This window comes from Sturnira hondurensis, unplaced genomic scaffold (assembly GCF_014824575.4).
Source record: "Sturnira hondurensis isolate 20B ecotype Veracruz unplaced genomic scaffold, ASM1482457v3 Scaffold0002039, whole genome shotgun sequence".
Classification (NCBI taxonomy): Eukaryota; Metazoa; Chordata; class Mammalia; order Chiroptera; family Phyllostomidae; genus Sturnira; species Sturnira hondurensis.
In genome coordinates this window covers 28,419-51,212 of record NW_028074670.1, presented here as the reverse complement: position 1 = coordinate 51,212, position 22,794 = coordinate 28,419, and the positions used below count along the sequence as shown (strand labels likewise).

Genomic DNA, 22,794 nt, shown 5'->3' with positions numbered 1-22,794 from the left:
TTTAGTGACTAACACTACGGGTCAGGCACTGCCTTAGGAGAGACCAAGCCCTTGTCCTTACTGGGCACATACTCTCTAAGAAGAGATAATAAATAAACAGGGTCATTTTAGACTGACAAGTACAATAAGGAAGTCCACAAGGATTCGTGATTGGAAGTCAACAAAAAGGTGGCAAAATCTGAAACAGTTCAGAGTGACCAGAAAAGGCTGACGTGATATTTGAGTTGTGTCACGGAACAAAGGGCAGATGGCCGAACACGGCAGGCAGACAAGAGAGAGAGTGCAAAGGTCCTGAGGCAGGAGGAGGGTCATGTGCTGAGGAAATGAAAGACAACCCGTGTGAGTGGTGCTCAGAGAGAAGGGAGAGTGGGATGGGGTTGGCTCGGCGAGTTGGACGGAGCCAGGAAAGACTCCGAGACACAGTTTAAGACAACAGCAGTCACGGAAGGGCTTCCAGCAGGCAGGTGACATGATCTGCCATGAGGAGGAAGACTTCAAGTGAGGACAAGGCTGCGAGCAAGACCAGCTAGGAAACTACTGGAGTGGGGCTGCAGGGCTGACAGCAACGAGGACCAGGACATTGCATCAAAGATGAAGAAAAGACGGATTTTGGATGTACTGTAGAAGCAAAACTGACGGAACTTGCCAATCCACTCACGTGAAAGATGAGAAAAAGAAAGGACAGGCAAATGGTGGCATCACTTACTAAGACGAGAAATGCAGGGTGGCACACATCCCGGGGAAGAGCAAGAGCTTCATTTTAAGATGCCAAGGAACCCAGCAAGTAGACATGCCAGCGAGACGGTTGCTTACAGGAGCCTGAAGCTCTGGAGAGAGGTCTGGGTTAGAGAAGCAAAATTTGAAGTTCCCGTCACACAGACGGGGCTGAAGCCAGCAGCCCAGAGGAGCTCTCCCAGAATGAAGGATCTCAGGGGAAGAGAAGTGAGTCCAGAACTAAGACCCAGGGCACCAGCCACCCCAGGGCACCAGCCATTCAGAACTCCTGCCACGGACACAAAAGGAGCCTGAGGTTCAAGGAAGCAAAAAGATGGCTTCCTAGCCTTGGCTGGTGTAGCTCAGTGGATTGAGCGTGAGCCTGCGAACCACACGATCGCGGTTCGATTCCCAGTCAGGGCACATGCCTTGGTTGCAGGCCAGTTCCTGGCAGGCAACACGATACATTGTGTGCCCTTGGCAGAGGCAACCATACATTGATAAAAAAAAAAAAAAAAGATGGCTTCCAGGAGCCGCTGCTGCCACATTTTCAGTGCCCAGAACATCCTCTGCTTACAGAAGCCCCAAATACATGAGCAAAGGAAGGGTTAGGGGTGTGGGGTTAAGAAAGAGTCATGCCAAGGTGTGCCTCTGGGAGAAACTTCTGGCCCTCCCTTTGCTACCTGGATAACTTGAATTAGGGGGCCTGCCCATAAGAAGAGATTACCAGAGATAACCTCTTTTGACCTATGCGCCAGGACAAACTTCTATCTACTGAACACCTGGCTCTCCCTGCAATGACCCTCTGAACCCGCAAGGCGCCTTACCTCCTCCCTAGTTCAGGATGTCTCACTCACACTATGTATGCTTGCTGTCTCTGAACCGCTCCTGTATGTGGGAGGGGAGGGTCTCTGACTCTATCATGTATGTGGGGCACCCATACACACATACACATTAAATTTGGTCATTTTCTCTTGCTAATCTGTCTCACCTCTATTTGATTATTAGACCAGCAAAGAACCCTGAAGGTAGAGAAGAAGGGTTCCCCCTCCCCGACAGGGGTGATACCCTGGCCAGACGTCGCTGAAAGATGCAATGGGAAGAGCAAACAGGAACACCAACGGCGTTGACCCTAGAACACAGTCAGAGCGATGGGAACCAAGTTGGGGCACTTCCCCTTGGATGGACGTCAAGACGACCACTGATCAGCAACGCAGCCCCAATCCCACGATGACTCACTTGGCCCACAGTGGCTTCTGTGACACATGCGGTCACGCCTTGCGGTCAAACCTCACTGAGGTCTTCCCATCACTGGCTCCTGAAGTGTCAGACCTGCCAGGCCAGTGAGGCCATGGCCCTGATGGGAGATGTAAGCGGGCTCCACTGCCTGGCTGGGGGATTCCGGCTGCATCCCCACCTGAACCACCAACACCCTTGGGAAGGAGAGCACTCAGCCCCTTCCCAGCTCTCACACCTGGGAGTCCTGACTGCTTCCCCACCCATGGGTCCCGCACCTCAGCCACTACATCTGTTTTCATCCTCTCAGTTCACGGCACGCTCATCAAAGCTTTTTCCTGAGAAGAAATAAAGAAATAGGCACAAACTCACCAGGAACAGTTAGCACAGACGGCGATTTTTCAGGCCGTTCATTCACACGGCTGCTGTTCTGAATCCAGAAAATGCTAACGGGCTCTGGTGGGCCCACGGCCTGACAGGTGAGGTTGAAGGCAGTGTTTCTGGTGACGTTCATGCTCTCAGGCTGCCTGGTAAAGTGAGGAAGTCCTGCAGAGAAAAGGTTAATAGAAGGAATGCTTCCAATCCACAGCGAAGGCAGAGCCCTGGGGGGAATGGAAATGACCAGAACTGGGCCACAGGAGATTCTATACCACCTCAGGTCCAAAACCCCATTTCTCACTTGAAACCTGGGTAAGAAAGAAAACAGGTGCTAATCTCCACCAGTCTATCTCCAGCTGACTTTACAGGACACTTTCCCAAAGGGCCTGTTACGGTGACTGGGAACTGGTTTGACCAGCAGAGAGGCCTGCCTGGTTTGAAATCAGGCGTTGCTCACACTCCTGGGGCAGGTCGGCAGGTTTCAGCACTCCTTCCTCACCAGAACACACAGAGCGAAAACGCAAGCCACACAATAGGTCTGCTGCTTTTGAGGACAATGTACTGTGTGTGAGGCTTTGAGATGGGTGACATGAATTTTAAGTTCCGTGCATGTGTAGAGAGCTGAGCGCCTTTCAAAGCACAGTCTCCTGAAAACACTGCAGACGCAGTTACGCAGCCACAGCCCTAAGATCTCTGACCGTAGTTCTGGGACCAAGGCCGTGAGGAAAGGCACTTCAGGACTGTCTCAGAGGAACGCAAGTAACTCACTCACTCGGATGTATGCCAAAAACGTGTCAGGTGAGCTAACGGTCCTCACACATAGAAACTGTGTTCTTTTGGGACTGCAAACTCACGGACCTACCTGGTCCCAATAGGAATGATGTGAAGTAGTAAATGGAAAACATTTTTCCTGCTTCAAAGTTTTGCAAAACTCCATTTGGACCTAACGTGAACCTGCCCCGGGTGTTTTTCTGAGATTTTGACAAGTAAAATGTCCTTTAAATATTTTTCCCAGATAAACAGCAAATGTAGGATCCACCCCTCCCCACAATGCTGACACAACACTAGATTTTAATCTAGGATGGGCCCAGGACAAGCTATAAGGAGACTGCTGAGGGCCTGCCTCCCTCAGGCCTCCTGCAGCGTTAGTGCCTGTAGGGTTTGTGTTTACAGAAGAATGGGGAGCAGGAGCCTTGTAGTAGAAGATGTTTCCACTTGAATTTCCCTGAAAAGCTAATCACTTGCTCTACAGCCCCTGTAAATGAGGGTCTGGACAAAGTAGGAAAGAAAGGTGTTCCCATAGTCTGCAGGCAGGGAACCCTGGGCGCAGCACCTGGGTGGTGAGGAGTGTCCACTGGGATGGCTCACGCGTGGCTCACGCTTCCTCCTTGAAGCCTCCCTTGACAGGGCCTGCCACCGCAGAGCCAGGCATGCAAACCCGGAGACCCAGGAACCTGGGCTCACTGGCTGGCTCACTTGTGGTTCAGCTCACATTCCCCACAGGAGTTCAAGTTTCTCCAGGGCAAAGACGGCCTGCTCTCCATCCTGTGTCTCACTTCTCACCCACACTGAGCCCAGCTCGTGTCATGGCCTGGAACTGAACCGAACCAATGCCCGATGAATCCCAGGCCCCTGAAAGAAGGCCTGGATGTGGTGTCGGGCCTGTCCAGGGAAGCTACTCACCCCCCTGGTCTCCTCGCCCACATACACAGATGGGAAGAGATGCTGGATGACAAGCAAACTGCCACCTGACCAGGTGAGCGGCACGTGGTGTCAGCACTGAGAGCTGGATAATGACATGCATTTGCTCTCTTAAAAAAGTCACCAACTCTTTTTAGTGTATATAACCTCAGGACAAGGAAGCCAATATTTTCTCTAATTTCAGGTGTACTGCTTAGAATGGAACTAAAACTTTAATCATTGAATTCATTTCATTATTACCTAAAGACTAAAAAGATTGGCTTATATAAACTCAGTGCCCATGGATCTACAGCGTTTGCAAACGGAATTATAAATGGGCCCACCACACTGTGGAGGACTACAGGCACAGCAGTTAATACCGGCCACTCTGCCACCTCTGTACTTACGTTGTACCTCGACGTAGATGGGGTCAGACACGATATCTTCGTTGTTTATGTTCATCTTACAGACATACGACCCACTGTCTGAATGCCGCACACTGGTTATGCTTTAGAGAAAACACATAAAGACATTTACAGTCACTACCCTTTGAGCTGCCACAGAAACAGAATATTCTTCAACTTCTGTGACACAGGCTGTGATGTTTCCCTTACATATAGACATGGCTAGGTTGTGGTGCCTGGACATTTGGCCTAATAACAGTTTAGGTGATTCTGGGAAGGTAGCTTTCCAATGAGATTAAATTGAAATCAGCNCGACGTAGATGGGGTCAGACACGATATCTTCGTTGTTTATGTTCACCTTACAGACATACGACCCACTGTCTGAATGCCGCACACTGGTTATGCTTTAGAGAAAACACATAAAGACATTTACAGTCACTACCTTTTGAGCTGCCACAGAAACAGAATATTCTTCAACTTCTGTGACACAGGCTGTGATGTTTCCCTTACATATAGACATGGCTAGGTTGTGGTGCCTGGACATTTGGCCTAATAACAGTTTAGGTGATTCTGGGAAGGTAGCTTTCCAATGAGATTAAATTGAAATCAGCAGACTCCAACTAAAGCAGATGACTCTCCATAACGGGGGTGGGTCTCATCCAGTCAGTCGAAGGCCTATGAGCAGAGATGGAAGTCCTCTGAGAAGAGGACTTCTGCCTCCAAATGGCCTTGGAACCCAAGACCACAGTAGCGATGCTTCCCTGGGCATCCAGCTGACGCCCTGCAGATTTCAGATTTGCCAGCATCCAGAGTCATGGTGGCCAATTCTTGACAACAAATGACTCTAATCCCTATGTCACTTGTCTTGACTTCTGTGGTAGATTCCAAATTGGAGTGCAGGCCATCCAAGACATTTCGCAAATCTGAAGGGTTGTTTGGGTGGTCACCAGGACTTTTGGGGGCCAGGGGCAACTGTTCCATATCCCAAATGACCCTCTGTGACCAGAACACACTCCATTATACACACACACACAGTATCTTGTGTGGGTTTAACATTCGCCTCATTTCCCAGAAGAACAATTATCATGAAAAGGGTGGCGGGTTGGGGGGTGGGCTGGCACTGGTCCTTTGGCCTGTTCGGACTTTGCAGGGACTAGGTCGCCACTTGGAAAAAGGGATCGCTGACATCAGAAGGCCGCATCTGCAACAGCCACATCGGGGAGTACGAGGGGCAGGGTGCAAGTCTCCGTACCCCTGGTGTGGCCATGCCCCGCTTTAACAAGTTCACATTCATATTCTTTTATTATAAGACAACATTCTTTTGTTTTTCTTGTATTATAGTGTGGACACTATGTTATAATACATCTGATAGTAAAAGATGGCCTTGGCTCTAAAAGGCTGAGAATTCTGCTTTCTACCTTCCCAGCGTGCTTATAAACAAGAATTACACAACATAGGTGAACCCTACAGTTGGCTGGCGGTGGGAAGGGCAAGGGGAGGAGAGACACGGTGAAGGGCTCTCAGATGCTCTCCCACAGAGGGTACTCTACTCACCCTCTGCTCGTCAGACACTGCAAAGACTGTGGCTGGGGGAGAAAAAGAGAAAAGGAAAACACAGAAGGGCCCACATACCTAGCAGTTTGCATCTGATTCAACTTATTTACCCAAAGCAAATGAAACCCAACTTTCAACCAGTCAAGGGCTGAGGCTTAAGGTTCAAAAGAGCAGAGAAAGCTGGCAAGGTCAGGGGGGCCCCAGCAACATTTGGCAGCCAACAGAGGGTAACAAGGCGCCATCAAGGCAGTGAGGCCCCTAGGCCTTGAGGAACCACAGTTGCCTTGGGTCAAACACATGGTTTTCAGAACACATACTGGACATTTTAAATACGACTTCCTTCCAACAACATCATTTTGCAAATCCCTATTGGCCTATGTTAAACATAGCATCTAAATTCCAGGTCAAGTGTGGTGTCAGTCAGAAGTAGGGGACCAGGCTGCTTGGGTTAACATCACCTCCATATTGCTCCCAGGACCCAGGCATGTGACTGTCACCTGTCACCTGCATTTCCTGATGGGCCAATGTGAGTGGCCCCTCACTGACAGCATACTGTGACTTCCCCTTTCCCTTCATTGCTGTGTAGGAGAAAACTAATTCTTGAATGCACCTGATGAACAAATGTTGGATGTGGGGAGGACCCAGAGTGAAGGAAAGACCAGCTCTCTCCATGCTCTAGGGCAGGAGCTGAATGTCACAAAGTTCAGAGGTCACCAGGAAAACAGGACAAGACAGAAAGAGACCTCACAGGGCAAGTATCTCCACATAAGGGGCTGGCCCTCCCCTGGTATCTTCCTGGATGTCGTGGTGACAGGAAGGAGCTGGAGAAAGAGGGAGAGAAACTTGTCTACTGTGGTGTCCTGCCCACTGTCAGTCAAGGGGCTGGATGGTACATCCTGGTTTTAGCAGCTCCTGAGGACTCTCCCCAGCTGACTGGTAAGTCTTGTCCTCTTTGCATTTGCAAGGGAAACCAAGCTACTGCAGAAGGAGTCCTTCCCACACGGTTCACAAGTTCACTTTAGAAGAGGTGTCACTTTTTTCAGGCAAGACCTGGGATTCCATGGAGTGGAGGACAAGATCTGACAGGCTGAAGACACCCATGCCTCAGGACCCCGGTGTGGCAGCAGGCTTGCCAGATGACATGAAGAACTGGCAACCAGGGGGAAAAATGACAGCCAGAGGGGGACCAGGACCCCAGAAAGGCACCTGAGGGGGACGCAGAACACACCCAAGTAACCACCGTGCCACGTACCCTGGGATATAGAAGTCAGACTGCACAGAACGCCCAGGAGGACCTTCAGTCAACCAGCAAGGAAAATTCAGGCCAGGACTAGAAAAGGGGACAGAGGGAATGTGACCAAACTCTGTCTTCAGTCATTTGTAGATGAAAAAAGGGGTCTATGGAGGCAGAGGTGGTTTGCGGATACTAGGCGTGGGGTGGTGACAGGAGGACCCAGTGAGGGCGCAAGGTGGCTGGCTGACCAAGGTCACACATTCCCGCACAGATAAACCAAGTGAAGGAGCAAACAGTGAGATAGACCGCTCAGGCCAGGGCCCCAGTGATGGGAATTAGAGCCTGAAAGCACCAATTGAAAAGACTTTCGGGTCGAGGTGCCGAGAGAGGTTCCCAGGCTCCCAGAGTTTGTTGGAGAGACCCACAGGGTCCTGGAGGGTGCAGAGGCCCACACACCTGGGAATCAGCACCAGAAGGGCCCAATCTGCTTGTGAGAAGCCGCAGAGGGGACAGATATCTGAGAGAGAGTGGAGCAGAGCAAAGCGACATTTTTTTCCCTCTCTGACCCCGCCTCCATGTACAGCATCACAACCCAGCAACTGGGTCACCCGGCCCTGGTGAACACCTAAGGCTCCGTCCCTCATACGCAACAGGTACAAACAGACCAAAATATGGCTCAAGAATAGCTCAAAGCCCCAGAGCCTATAATCTAAGTGACCAAGAAGTATCCAACCTTTTGGATGCACAGTTCAAAACACTGGTGATCAGGATGCTCACAGAATTGGTTGATTTTAGTCACAAATTAGAGGAACAAATGAAGGCTAAACTAATTGAAATGTAGGGAAATGCACAGGAAACCAATAATGCTGGAAAGGAAACTGGGACTCAAATCAAGGGAGTAGACCAAAAAGAAGAAAGAAACAACCAAACAGAAAAGAATGAAGAAACAAGAATTCAAAAAAATGAGGGGAGGCTTAGGAACCTCCAGGACATCTTTAAATGTTCCAACATCCAAATTATAGAGGTACCAGAAGGGGAAGAGGAACAGCCATGAGTAGAAAACTTATTTGAACAAATAATAAAGGAGAACTTCCCCAGTCTGGCAAAGGAAATAGACTTCCAGGAAATCCAGGAAGCTCACAGAGTCCCAAAGAAGTTGGACCCAAAGAGGAACATACCAAGGCACATCATAATTACATCAGCCAAGATTAAAATGAAGGAGAGAATTCTAGAAGCAGCAAGAGAAAAGGGGACAGTCACCTACAAAGGAGTGCCCATCAGACTGTCCGTGGATTTCTCAAAAGAGACCTTACAGGCAAGAAGGGGCTTGAAAGAAGTATTCCAAGTCATGAAATCCAAAGACCTACAGCCAAGATTGCTCTATCCAGCAAAGCTTTCATTTAGAATGGAAGGGCAGATAAAGTGCTTCTCAGATAAGATCAAATTCAAGGAGTTCATCACCACCAAGCCCTTATTATATGAAATGTTAAAGGGACTTATCTAAAAAAAAGAAGATGAAAAATATGAACAGTGAAAGGACAGCATACTCACAGTTATCAAGAACCACACCTAAAACAAAAGCAAACTAGGAGGACAGCTAGATCAGGAGTGGAAACATAGAAATGGAGATCACATGGAGGGTTAGCAACAGGGGAGTGGGAGGAGGAGAAGGGGGGAGAAGGTACAAAGAATAAGTAGCATAGATGGTGAGTAGAAAATAGACAGAGGGGAGGGCAGGAATACTATGGGAAATACAGAATCTAAAGAACTTGTGACACATGGACATGAACAAAAGGAGGGGAATGGTGGAGGAGGGGTGTGCAGGGTAGAGGGGAGTGAAGGGGGGGAAATAGGACAACTATAATGGCATAATCAATAAAATACACTTTAAAAAAGTAAGAATAATTATAGCACATGAAAAAAAAAGAAAAAGAAAAAAGGGGTCTATGGAAAGTAACTTTATAGGATGATCTGATTTTAAATTCCTAACCAGCCGGTCATGGTTGGTAGGCATGTGCCAGGCATATAACTTTTAGTAGAAGGTTTATCTTCGCCTTCAAAAAGCAATGTCCATTGTTTCTGTGCATCTAGGTTAACACACCTTAGAAATAAACTGTAACTACCCTCAAGTGAGGGCATAGTCTTGCTAATTATCCCATAATCCCATCCCCCCCCTTTGATTTCCCTGTCTTTCATGTAATCTTCCCTCCTTCTCCTCTTTAATTTCAAATGCCTAAAAGAAGCTGTAAAACTGTTATTCTTGGGAGCATTTGAGCTCTTGCTCCCAAGTTTATGTCTCCCATTTGCCTCAAATAAATTCTTATAAAAATTCTCGGAGTTCTGGTAAAGATGGCTAGTATAGGTAAATGAAGTGCTTGAATTCGCCACAACCAAAATTACAAGTAAACTTCAGAACAGTTATCACTCAGAATACCTGAAATCTAGCTGAACATAAGTCCTACAACTAAGGATACAAAGAAGTGGCCAGGGAGACAGGTAGGAGGGAAGAGACATGAAACAGGCAGGTCCCACACACACAGCAGATAAAAACCAGGAGGGATATCTTGGATGTGGAGGTCCACACCCTGAGGAGTGAGGCACCCCAGCGCCACACCAGGCTTGCCAGCCTGGGGTTCCCATGCCAGGAGAAGTCTCCATACCCTCTAGATGTAAAGACCAGTGGGAATTGTGGCTGAGCGAGACACAAGGATTCTGCAGTCCCAGGCTTTCCTCTGAATGGGCCTGTGCATGGACTTACTAGTACTCATGTGCTCTGATCTCAGTGCTGGGGCAGCAGGAACTATGGGGAAGAACAGAAGTATCTGGCATCAAGGCAAAAGGTAAAGTGACAGCTTTCTCCCAGACAGAAGTGCTGGCAGAGGCCATTGCTGCTTTTCTGGGCCCTCCCCTCACAGATTCATCAAACAGGTGACAAATATAAGTCTCCTTTAACCTAGCTAACACTGTTCTCCCCACCCTGGTGATTTCCCGAGACCCTACCCCACCCAACTTGGGGCCTACATAAGCTGCTTCCAGTGGCTTTTCCATACCAATGGCCTCTTGTGACTCATGCTTTGGACTTTCCTAAACTCTCATAAACAAGCAGCATTTGGCCTCAGCATATCCCATATCTCTTGATAAGAGGCCCCAGGCCCAGCACCAGTGGCAGCCAGTGACAGTTTGCAGCTTGGCCTCTCCAGAGCACCTTCAAACCCTGCACAAGTAGCAGCCATTTGCAGATAGCTTTGTAGCTTTTGCCAGGTGGCAGTGGGTAGGGCATAGGCAGTAGATGACCTTGATCTGCACCCCTGGGAGATCTCAGAGCCACTGTACCTGGTGGACAGCCTCAGACAATGAAGGATTACTACTTGACCACCTCCCCAGTGACTCATTGAAGAGGGGGCACTTGGCAGGCACCAAAGCCCCACTGAAGCATGCCCTGCTCTGTGAGGTCAGCCCCTACTCAGCACCTCCTCTGCTGTAGTTCCAGCCGGTCCTCACAGCCAATTGGCCTTGTGGTGAATCCCTGGTAGCGATATGCCAACAGTAATCAAGGCTCAAGTATAAAGAAGGGTGCACACAGCTCCTGGGGGTGGGGGAAGGAAGGGCCCACCTGAGCCCCTGGCTCAAGTTACTTTGGAGGCTGGCCATTGGGCCCTACAGGACACCTATTGCATAAGGCCACTCTACTAAAACTAGGAACCTACTAGATCTACCTAATAAACAGAAACAAGCACAGGGAAGCAGCCAAACTGAGCAGGCAAAGAAACATGCCCCAAATAAAAGAGAAATCTCCATAAATAGAACTAAATGAAATAGAGGCAAGCAAACTAACAGATACAGAGTTCAAAATGATGGTTATAAGAATGTTCAAGGTACTTAATGAGAACTTCAACAGCGTAAAAAAAAGGACATGGAAAACCATAAAAAAGAAGCAGTCAGATATAAAGAATACACTAACTAAAATGAATACATTACAGTGAACCAACAGTAGAGTAGATGAAACAGAGGACCAAATCAGCACTTTAGAAGATTAGAAAGCAGAAAACACCCAATCAGAATAGCAGAAACAAAAAGAATCCAAAAAAATGAAGAGTGTATAAGAAGCCTGTGGGACAACCTGAAGCACACCAACATTCACATTGTCGGGGTGCCAGAAGGGACAGAGAGGGAGCAAGGAATTGAAAGTCTATTTGAAAAAATAATGACAGAAAACTTCCCTAACCTGGTGAGGAAATAGACACACAAATCCAGAAAGCATAGGGAATCCCAAACAAGAGAACTCAAAGAGGCCCTCACTAAGACACATCATAATTAAAACTCAAAAGGTTAAAGACAAAGAGAGAATCTTAAAAGCAGTAAGACAGAAGCTGTTAGTTACCTACACGGGAGTTTCCAAAAGACTGTCAGCTATTTTTTTAACAGAAACTTTGCAGGCCAAAAGGGATTGATGTGAAATATTCAAAGTGATGAAAACCAAGGACCTACCACCAAGACTGCTCTACCCAGCAAAGCTATCATTTAGAATTGAAAGACAAAGAGCCTTCTAGATAAGAATAAACTAAAGGAGTTCATCACAACCAAATCAGTATTACAAGAAATGTCAAAGGGTCTTCTTTAAGAAGAAGAAGTAAACAAAAAAATTAAAATATGAATAATAAAATGACAATAAATACACATCTTATCAATAATCATAATACTTTAAATACAAATGGATTAAATGCTCCAATCAAAAGGCATACAGTGACTGGAAGGATAACAGGAGTCTTACTTCAGATTGAAGGGTGTGCAGACACTGAAAGTAAAGGGGCAGAAAGAGATATTTCATGAAAATGGAAACAAACAAAAAGGTGCAGTAGCAGTAATTATACCAGACAAAGAATATATGATTTAAAACAAAGGCTATATAACAAGAAACAAAGAAGGACCAAGCAACTCCACTTCTGGGTACTTGTCTGAAGAAACCCAAAACACTAAATCAAAAAGACACTAAATCAAAAGACATACAGCCATATGTTCATTGCAGCATTATTTACAATAGCCAAGCTGTGGACACAACCTAAGTGTCATCAATAGATGAATGGCTAAAGAAATGGTGCATGTATACAACAGATTATACCTCAGCCATGAAAAAGAATGAAATCTTGCCATCTGCAACGATATAGATGAACCTGGAGGGTACTGTGCTAAGGGAAATAAGTCAGGCAGAGAAAGACAAATACCATATAATGTAACTTACATGTAGAATCTTAACAAAAATAAGTAGACAAGCAGAAGAAGAACAGACTCATAGACACAGAGATCATTTTGATGGCTGGCAGATGGGAGGGGGCCTCAGGGGGATGCGGGAAAAAGGTGAGGGGATGAAGTTCAAATCGGTTGTTACAGAAGAGTCACAGGGGTGTGAAGTACAGAGTAAGGGATCTAGTCCATCATATTATAATAATGACGTATGGCGTCATATAGGTAGTAGATTACTCAGGATGATCACTTACTTATATAATGTCTGGTCACTGGGTTGTAGACCTAAAACTAATGTAATATTGAATATTAACTGTAATTAAAAGAGAAAACATTATTTAAAGTAAAAGGAAATTCTCTACAGATTTGGACAGTTCTTATGCTGACACATTCATGTCAGGAAGAGCTCAGCGGCGAGAAGGACTGTGTGCCCACAGCAGTTAGCAAGTCCAAGTCCATGGCACCCTTGCCCTACAGCAAAGGACAGGTTTTCCACAGAGAACTCTCAGCATTATTTCCACACATCGAGGAAAGGCTCCCATGGTGAAGGCCGGGAAGGGTGGGCGGGAGGCAAGAAGGACTTGTGGCTGGGGCCCTCCCTGCCCACGGCTGAAACAGAGGGCTGTCTCCATGCAGGCTCAGCAGGCAAGGCTCTGGGCTCATAACAGCAACGTGCACGTTCCAACACCCAGGAACTGTTCCAGAGAGAACACACAGAAGGCAGGGGAATGATGCAAGAAAATGTCCGGTCCTGGAAACTCAGGCCCTCCCTCAGCAGGCCCCTCAGTGGGCAGCACAGTGGGAGAGAAAAGACCTACTCAGGGTCTTCACCAGGAAATGTCACAAGCCCAAGGCAAAGTGGAGATCTCAGAGCTTCCGGAGGAAAGAGAAGCAGGTCTTTTACCTGTGAATCAAGGGAGCAAGAACAAATTTGAGAGTGAAAAGGAAGTATATTGATGACTTCCAGTGACAACAGGAAATTATTTTCCTTTCGAATTCTGCATCACACCGAATTCCCTCCAGGTGAGGCTAAGAAACAAAATGGCATTTTCAGAGACGCAAGTCCCAGGACGCCAGTGAGGATGGGCTCAGTGCCACGCGAGGGAGTGAACGCCAGGAAGGGGCCTGGGCTCCTGGGGGCAGCAGCTGGGAGTCAGAGGGACTGAGGGTCCCCAGGAGGAGCACAAAGATGGCTCAGCCGGACCCCAGACCAGATCAGGAGAGGGGATGCCTCTAGGACAGGTGTTGCCAGGGAAAACCTCAGGCTGATCCATTTGTCACTTTGAGGAGGAATGCCTATTTTCATGTAGAGTTCAGAGAAGTGATTGAGAAGTGATTTTCTAAGTGATTGATGCTTAGAAAATTAAACTAGCAAGTAAGGAAACAATATTTACTTCAGGGAAATAAAAATGCTAAGAAATAAATGTGATGACCATCTATGACATGATTCAGCTGAAAGCAGCATGTATACAGCCCCAAGGATGTGAGCCAGGGGTGCTCCACGGGTACTGAGTCACCACAACTGGGAGGAACACTCTATTAGCTTAGTCCACACATGGCGGCCCGGTGCACACTCAACCCAAGCACTGACTCTCTGGAAAGATTTCCGAGAAACGGCCAACTTCAGCTCCCCACGGGCAAAGGGTTGGGGGTTGAGTGGGAGAGAGAAGTTTTGAAGAGTTAAAATATTCTACTACATGAATGCACTGCTTTCACAAAGGTATAGAAATCCCTTAAAATTCTGGCCAAGTACAAACATCTGAACCAGGTGGAACCACAGGACCCATACGGATCGGCCATGGCATCTACACAGGAGCCACCTGGACAGACCACAGGGCCAGCAGCTGCAGAGCCTGTCACGCACGGCAGCCTTGCCTGGGCAGGCCCCAGAATGTCCTAAAGGGACAAACAGTGCCTCTGTGTCCCCAGGACCTGTCCTACCCAGGGTAGATGGCTCAGACATGGCTCTTATGTAGCAGGTAAGCTCTAAAGCCTTCTTATAAGAAATACAAAAAGGACAAATATTGTACATTTTCACTTATATAAGGCCCCCAGAGTAGAGAAATTCACAGAAAAGGAATCTAGAACAGAGGTTACAGGAGGTGGGAAGGGTGGGGAGTTAGTGCTCCCCAAGCAAGGAGTTTCTGTTCCGAAGAATGGAAACGTTTGGAGATGACGGTGGCGATGGCCGCACTGCATGTGCATGTGCTTAATGCCATGGAACTGCACACTCGAAACAGGCTAAAATGGTAAAGTTTACTTTTGTATATGTCACCATGATTAAAAAATGAAAACTATAAAAGAATTTTAAAAGACATGCAAAGTGCACTGATACGCGTCCTGTCTACCTATCACAGATCAAATGGTGCTGGTGGCATGCACCATGTCTAAAGCTGAAAGAACGTCTTCTGAGTATAAAGCAAGTTACAGTGTCAGTGATCTGCGGCCACTGCTAACTCTTCCAGCTGATGGTTTGACTTAAGAAATTATGTCCTTGTTTTCTACAGATTTTTGCTGCTTTGTCACGTATGATTCCATCTGGGGGCCACCAGAAGCAGCAGGCATCAGACCCTACAGGGCAGCTGTGAGAACGGGCATGTCAAACACCAGCTGCTTAGGGTGCAAGAAACCCAACTGACCACTTCACATCTTCACAGAGAAAATCGACTAAGAAAGCAACGTCCTCCCAGCGTTAGCAACCATCAAAAGGCCTTTGACTGCACAGAAAACAAACCACAAAAATGCCCCCTTTCTCACGAAATCACTGATCAGCAGGTCTGTGGGCGTACCAGCCATAGGAGCCCCAACCCCCGTTTTGCTGAGAGCTGCTTCCCAGACCCTGGCCCGGTGGCCAGTGCCCCCTGGGATGCTTCACCTGGGACAGCTGTCACTCTCGCACTAGGCCCCAGGGCTCATTATATCCGGGGCTACAACCAACTGGAAAGAGATCCTCCGTGCAGACTCTCTGATGCTAGTCTACACTCTGAATGGACCTGTGGAGCTGCAAACACAGAGAGCAGAGGCTGTTCTGTACTGAGGAGGCCTTTGTTTTAGAACCGTCAACCACAGAACATTGAAAGAGAGTGGAAATCGTACCTGAAGGATGCAATCACTGCTGTGGCTTCCTCATCTGGGTAAAAGTGAGTAACTGCGTGATGAGCCCCAAGCAATTCCTTCCCATCTTTCCACCAAGAAATATGGGTGTCCTGGTACATGTTAGGTATGCTGATGGAACAGTTAAACTTGACGTCCTTGTGTTCAGAAAGTATTATGTGGCTAACTGTGTGATCAAATGCAAGAGGTGGTATGAGCTTGGAGCTGGCCGAGGTCGTGCTGGGAAGGGCTGCGTTTCCTGTGTGGGCTCCTCCAGGCAGGACTAGCGGCAGGACCATAAAAGGCTGGGTCCCACTGGTGGGAGGAACGGCAGGTGGCACAAGGTCAGCCAGGTCTCCTGGGAATGGCAGGCTGGGCGTGGATTCTTTCCTCTCCTCGGCCAGAGCTGCAAAACAGAACAGCGCCTTTTAGCCTTTTAAATACACCGGAGTTTCCGAAGTAGGTTCTCAACTTATGAGGCCCCGATGAGGGAGAAGTGAGGCATCCTCACTGCCCTAGGAACGCATGTGCAGGAGGTTCGGAGACAGAAAGTGAATGTGGATATAGAAGACTTCCTGAGCAAGGGACAAGGAAAGGGGTCTTGGAGGCTTCAAAGGGTTGGATGATAAGAAGAGCATCTGCTTGGTAAATGGAAATTTGTCCTCCCCTACAGATAAGATAGAAGAGGTATGACTGATAATCTCTTATTATGGGTTAGGCTTCTAATACAAGTTCTTCTAGGTAGTTGAGAGGGGCACAGTGTCCCTTGAGCCTAGAAGAGGCTAAAGTTGTCTCTAGCTCAAAATAATCCACATACCACAGGCACATTTTGGAGTAACTTCTTCTGAACCGTACCCCCCCCCCCATCAAAAACATTCTGTTTGTGCGTAAGTCATCTCCAAGTCCTTCTGTTGCCGGTGGAAACTGGGGTTCTCCCATGGAGTTGTAAGAAGAGCATTTCAGGGATCCATGCACGGGAGAATGAGGTGCAGGGGTAAGATTTATTGGAGCTGGCTAGCTTAGTCTCTGCTCGAAGCTGCGTTCCAGCCGGCGCTGGGCTCATATGGCTGCAACAGACCTGCACTTGGAGTGTGCAGCTGCTACGGAGAGGGAATATAGCAAGCAAGTGAGCAAATGGGCCATCATGTGCCCCCAAAAGGGTCCTTTGTTAAGCTTTGGTTATGTTTCCTTGGGCTTGGGAAGGGATAAGATTTCTTTTAAACTAACCAATCTCATTCTTGGTTCTTCCCAGGATTTCTTGGGTCCTCCCCCTATCCAATCTCTTTCCCAGATTTTCTGGGTATGAGAGTTTCCTGCCCTCATCCAATCTGGTTCTTTTCCCAGATTAGACGCCTCCCCTTTACGGTCACCATCTTGCCACCTCCTGTGCACGCTCCTAGGTTGACCCTGAGAAGGTGGTCCCTCCTCCCTACAATGAGGGTGTTTCGGGGTAGAGGGATGCCAGTCCCCTTGGTGGGGATGCAGTCGTTCCCTGGGGCGTCTGAAGCTGTAACTTCCAGACTGAATCAGGCCCCGACATTCTAGCTTTCTCTTTTGTTGACTCCTAGTTGCCCATGCTAACACTTCATAGCCTCAAGAGCATGGCAGGAAGGTGACAGCACCTGAGATCACTTTCTATCTGCCCGGTCACAAGCCTGTGCCACAAATCTGGCCAGCAGCCTTGGAAGGCTTCTACTGGTCACAAACAGACACATCCCTAGGTATGTTGGGGGAGCGAGGTTTAGAGAATGCTCATGTCACCAGCTACAGAATGACTTGGAGCTTCCAGCAAAATGCTTGCCAGCTGGAATGGACCTAAAGAAATTTTCATTTCGTATGGCTCATAACTATTTATAAAAATATAAGCTTATAATAATTGTACTTTTTGTTCTTTTAACAGCATTTTTGGAACATACATTCTATGCTGGTTGCTACGTATTCAGATACACTGACCACCATTCTGGTGAAACAGGCAGGTAGGAGAAACATAGGGCTAACATTCTGCAGGTGGTGGCTGGCATGCACCAAGGTCCTGGTCCCTGCTCGAGGGCTGTGCCCCCTGTCATGTTCAAGATGTCACACCCTCCTGGGCTCCCGAGTGTGTGTGTGGAGTATGGTGGTCTCTGTTTAGGGCTGTGCCAGATGCAGTAAGAATGTGCAATGCCGGACTTGACTTTGGGAGATGAACACACCATGCATCATACAGATGATGTATCGCAGAAGTATATACTTAAAACCTATATAATTTTACTAACCAATGTCACCCTAATAAATTCTATAAAAATAAAAAAACAAGAAAAAATAAATAATTTTAAAAAAGAATGCACTACACCTACTTAAACTTGAATTTCAGATCAATGGCAAAGAATTTTTAGCATGAGTATCCAGCTAAGCACTTTTTGGTTAGTTGAGCTATAAGCAGGAGACGTGGTGGCAGAAGGAGGGACCTGAGAATGTTCTCCCCCGCCTCCTCCCTGCCAAGCCTCTCTGGACTGCAAACACACCTCCGCTGAAGGTCACAGTTCCAGTCACTGAGCCATGTCTACATGACTTTCTCCCACGTCAGGTCCACCTCCATGGCTGCTGCATTTGGGAACGTCTCCAGTAAAGATCAGGGTGGAGGAGAAGAGGCTTCACTGGAAGGAACCAGGGAACACTCACTGCTTGGCCTTACACTGAGTCTCAGGGGCACAGCCCCCTGAAAGCTTTGGCGGAGGGCTGTGTGGGACAGCCTTGACCAGTCATGCAGACAGGTGGGTGTGTGGGGCTGGGGTGCCCATTTATTCCAGGGCTGGGAGGTCAGGATGACTCAACTTGCCAGGCAAGCCTGACACATGACTGTGGGCCTGCACTTTCAGTAGGGGGAGGAGAAGCCCAGAGCCTGGGTCCCTTCCAGCCCCAACCTTTCTCTGATTTGAGGTGCTTTCTGCAGTAATGAAGGCTCTAGCTGTTTACCTATGGCCTGCACACTCTTCTCTAGTCTTCAAAGTCCTCCCAGCCCACCTCTGCCTCTTACACGGGCAAACTTACCTCCAGTCCCTCCCACTCACTAAGCTCCAGCGAGGGAGGTTTTGCCCAAATTACTATTTTTTCTTTAAATATATGAAACTTTCATAGAAGGCATTAAGTAGATTGAGGAAAGCAAATGATACTTTCTTTGGTTTGTTCAATTTACTTAAAAACATTTGACCTTTCTAATTACAAATGTCACACAGTCTGTTGTGAAGAATTAAAATATTTATAGAAGCATACATAGACAGTATAAAATAGAAACTTGTTTTGTAATCCCAACCCTGCATTTTCACCTCTGATTACAGTTTGGGGTATGACCCTCGTTTTCTACCCGCGGAGCTCCCTGCACAAACGGAGGGCAAGGGCCCCAGGCCGTGCAGATGACGTCACTGGAGGTGGGAGGCAGCCACACCCACCCTATAATCACTATACAGGGCTGAAAAGATAACTGGTCTCCATGATGTGATGTGCCAGAAGTCAGTAAAATGACTTAATTGCCAACAAATATTTATGTAGCACCTCCTGGGACTCAGAGTTGCTGTGACAGTCTATTGGGGTCACGAAGGCACCTGCCCAGGAGAGAGAAGCAGAGGGTCCCAGGATTAAACAAGAAACAACACGGCTCCCTGATCCCTCCCCACCCCGACCAGTCAGCCCTCCCAGCTGGGTGCTGGGCCCCCACCCTTGATCACTCATTCAGTCCCTTCTCCCTGCTGGACCCACTGAGAGCCCTGTGAGCCCTCATACACACACCACAGCCAGTTCAAACTGGTGCTCAAAATAGGTGTGTTGAATGAGTAAGTAAAGGCATAAATGGGGAGGAGGGAGGGATGCACAGGGTTTCCAGGGGCAGAGGTGGCAGGAAAATGGAGAGAAAGAAGAGGTCTTAACGGTCTGGGAACACCAATGTAGCTGTCAAGTGGTGCCACTATGAGCCTTGAATCCCGGGAGAAGCAGCAGGATTTCTGAAGGCACCTGCACACAGGAGGGGAGGGGCTGTGCTGGACCAGACCACCAGGAAGGAGGAGGCCTGGAAGTGTGGAAACCCACCAGGAGATACCAAAGACCTAACTTTAGGAGCAGCCAAAAAGGGCGAAGGACAGCGGAAGGCAGCGGGAGAGGCTGACCACATCAGCATTCTCTCCATCACCACCATTTCACACGAGAAACTCAGCCTGACCCAAATACTGAGGAGGGACACAGTCTCAAAGCACAGCACAGTTCTCTGGAGTGGTCAGTCCGCATCTGTATGCTGCCTGCTGCTTGAAGAACGCAGAGTGTGAGGCTGTTTGAGGTCCAGTCTCCTCGTGGTGAAAATGAGGATGGTCAAAGGGTCTCTGGTTCCATTCCCAGTCAGGGCACATTCCTGGGTTGCAGGCCAGGTCCCCAGTAGGGGGCACATGAGAAGCAAGCATACATTGATGTTTCTCTCCCTCTCTCTAAAAATAAATAAAATCTTTTAAAAAATGGGGATGGAATAACAGTGCTGCCCAGGACAGCTGTTAGAAGAAAAAAAGTATTGTTATGTTTGGGTCACAGTAAGCACTTGGTTAATCTTGGCTACTGTTTATACTGTTTTCTCATTTTACTATGAATCAGTGAAAATCTGCCATGGTGCAGTCCTCGAGAACCACTGATTTGTAGGGCTGGGGCTGCAGTCCACAGGGTTGGTGAAGTTCACACTGGAATTTTGTGTTGGGGGGCAGGGTGTTGCCGTTTACATGGTGGCCTGCATGAACGGTGCTTGTGAGCTAAATGAGTGGATCATGTGCAAAAAGGTAAGATGAAAATCATTCCAAAGCTTTGGACCCAAGGGCAATGATTGATTAGGAATTTCATCCTAAGCTGCCAATTTTTCACTGTTCTTACTACTTCAGTTGTATGATGCCCCCCCTTTTTTTCCTCCCAAAGTGGATTACTTTAACATTACTTTCCAGAAAGTGATGTAGGGGAAGGTCACACCAAAAATTTTAAAACTTTCCATTTTCATTATTAACCTGTTCTCACTAGCTCATCTTCAAGGTCACAACAGCAAAGGTGGGGGGCCAGCTTGCTTGACAACTGCCATTGTGGAGACAATGATTAGTCAGTGTGTGAGATGTGTGAAAACCCAGAGGCTTCATGAGCATGTATATGCTCTTCTGCAAAGCACCTTCCCTCAAGGCTATTTCCTTGTGTGGCTGGGCTAGTGGCTAAAGTGAGAAGTTTAACCTTACGAGCAACCTTGGATAAGTTGCTTCCCACTCAGGTCCAAGAGAAGCTGCCCAGGTGTTCCAGCAGCTGGAGGTCAACTATAGGGAGCCACACCCATCCAGCCCTGGAGACACATAATGGCAAACACCTTCCCTGCCCAGCACAGAGCAGGCCCATGGGTGTGAGTAGGAAATGTGTATTTATCCAGCAAAGAAATCAGTTAGGCATACTACTTATTGATTCATGTGGCTTTGCCTTGTTCTTCTGAACTAATTTGTTGGTAGCTTTCTTGAAGTCTGGAGGTGGCATTCTCTGAATTCAATATGGTGAAGGGAATGGAATTGACACGCAGTGAACATCTATGCAGTAAACGGGTGTGATGTGGGCACGGTGCTGAACAGCGTGCCAGCAGGGAAAAGAGGGGGTCCAGGCAAGAACACTGCTGCACTGGGAGGGGCACTGTCGGGGGGACTGCCTCTGAAGCAGCACTGCTTCTGCCAACCACAAGCAGCCACAGTGGGTCAGATGTTTAGGGACCTTAGTCACTTAGATTCAACACTGGTCAGTTAGGGGCCGCTAGTAGAGAAGCTGTTTTTTGAGTGATGAACTTGCACATCCCAGAGACTTCCAGCCAAGATGGAGGCATAGATAGATACACTTTGCCTTCCTGCACAACCAAAAGATGGACAACAACACATTAAAAATCGAAAAATAACCAGAAATGCCAGAAAACCTAACTATATGGAAGTCCAACAACAAAGGAGTTAAAGAAGAAACTCTCATTAGAATGGTAAGAGGGGTGGAGACGGGTAGTGGAGTGAAGAGGATGCATGTCAAGGTGGCTGCTGGAGGACTGGGCAGTTCTACAGTTGTGTGTAGATAAACTAGAAGGAACAGCTGGGGAGCAAAACAGACTGCGCTACCTAGGGTTCAAGTGTGGGGGAATACAGCCTAAAAACCTCTGGCTGTAAAAGGCTGTGGGGGTTGTGGCAGTGGGAAAAACTGCCTTCCTCATAAGAGGGTTCTCTAGAGAGACCTTCAGGGTCCTGGAATGTACACAAACCCACCTACTTGGGAATCAGCACCAGAAAGGCTCAATTTGCTTGTGGGTAGTGGGGGAAGTGACTGAAAGCCAGTGAGAGCCAAGCAAGTGGCATCGTTTCCTCTCAGACATGGGTTACCCCACCCTGGTGAATACCTAAGGCTCTGCCCCTTACAATGTAACAGGCACACCCAGACAAAGAAATATGGCCCAAATGAAAGAACAGATCAAAGCTTCAAAAACAGAATTAAGCAACGAAGAGATAGCCAACCTATCAGATGCACAGTTCAAAACACTGATAATCAGGGTACTCTCAGAAATGGTTGAGTACGGTCTCACGATAGATGAAAAAGCGAAGGCTATGCAAAGTGAAATAAAGAAAAATAAACAGGGAACCAATAATGAAGGGAAGGAAACTGGTTCTCAAATCAATGGTTTAGAGCAGAAGGAAGAAAAAACATGTAACCAGAACAGAATGAAGAAACAAGAATTCAACAAAATGAGGAGAGGCTTAGGAATCTCCGTGACAACTTTAAACATTACAACATCCGAATCACTGGGGTGTCAGAAGGAGAAGAGGAAGAGCAAGAAACGGAAAACTTATTTGAAAACATAATGAAGAAAACTTCCCACATCCAGCAAAGGAAATAGACTTCCATGAAGTCCGGGAAGCTCAGAGAGTCTCAAAGAAATTGGACCTAAACAAGCACACACCAAGGCACATCATAATTACATTAGCCAAGACTGAAGATGAGAGAATTTTAAAAGCAGCAAGAGGAAAGGAGACAGTGACCTACAAAGGAGTTCCCATAAGACTATCATCTGATTTCTCAAAAGAAACCTTGCAGGCGAGAAGGGGTTGGAAAGAAGTGTTCAAAGTCATGAAAAGCAAGGACCTCCATCCAAGATGACTCTATCCAGCAAAGCTGTCATTTAGAATGGAAGGGCAGATAAAGTGCTTCTCAGAAAAAGTCAAGTTAAAGGAGTTCATCATCATCAAGCCCTTATTATAT

General features: G+C 47.6%; 1 protein-coding gene across 2 annotated transcripts in view; it reads right to left on the bottom strand.

The window, feature by feature from the left end:
* Positions 1 to 22,794, bottom strand: part of MERTK (MER proto-oncogene, tyrosine kinase) — a 99,028-nt gene that overhangs the window by 59,221 nt on the left and 17,013 nt on the right. The window contains exons 2-5 of one of the 2 annotated variants that reach the window (XM_037038604.1): positions 15,538 to 15,940; positions 4,771 to 4,816; positions 4,416 to 4,470; positions 2,323 to 2,496 (exon numbers count right to left, since the gene is read on the bottom strand). In XM_037038604.1, coding sequence (XP_036894499.1) covers positions 2,323 to 2,496; positions 4,416 to 4,470; positions 4,771 to 4,816; positions 15,538 to 15,940 — 678 coding nt within the window. Of the gene's footprint in view, positions 1 to 2,322; positions 2,497 to 4,415; positions 4,517 to 4,770; positions 4,817 to 15,537; positions 15,941 to 22,794 lie in introns of both variants that reach the window. The other variant, XM_037038600.1, reaches the window with a different exon arrangement.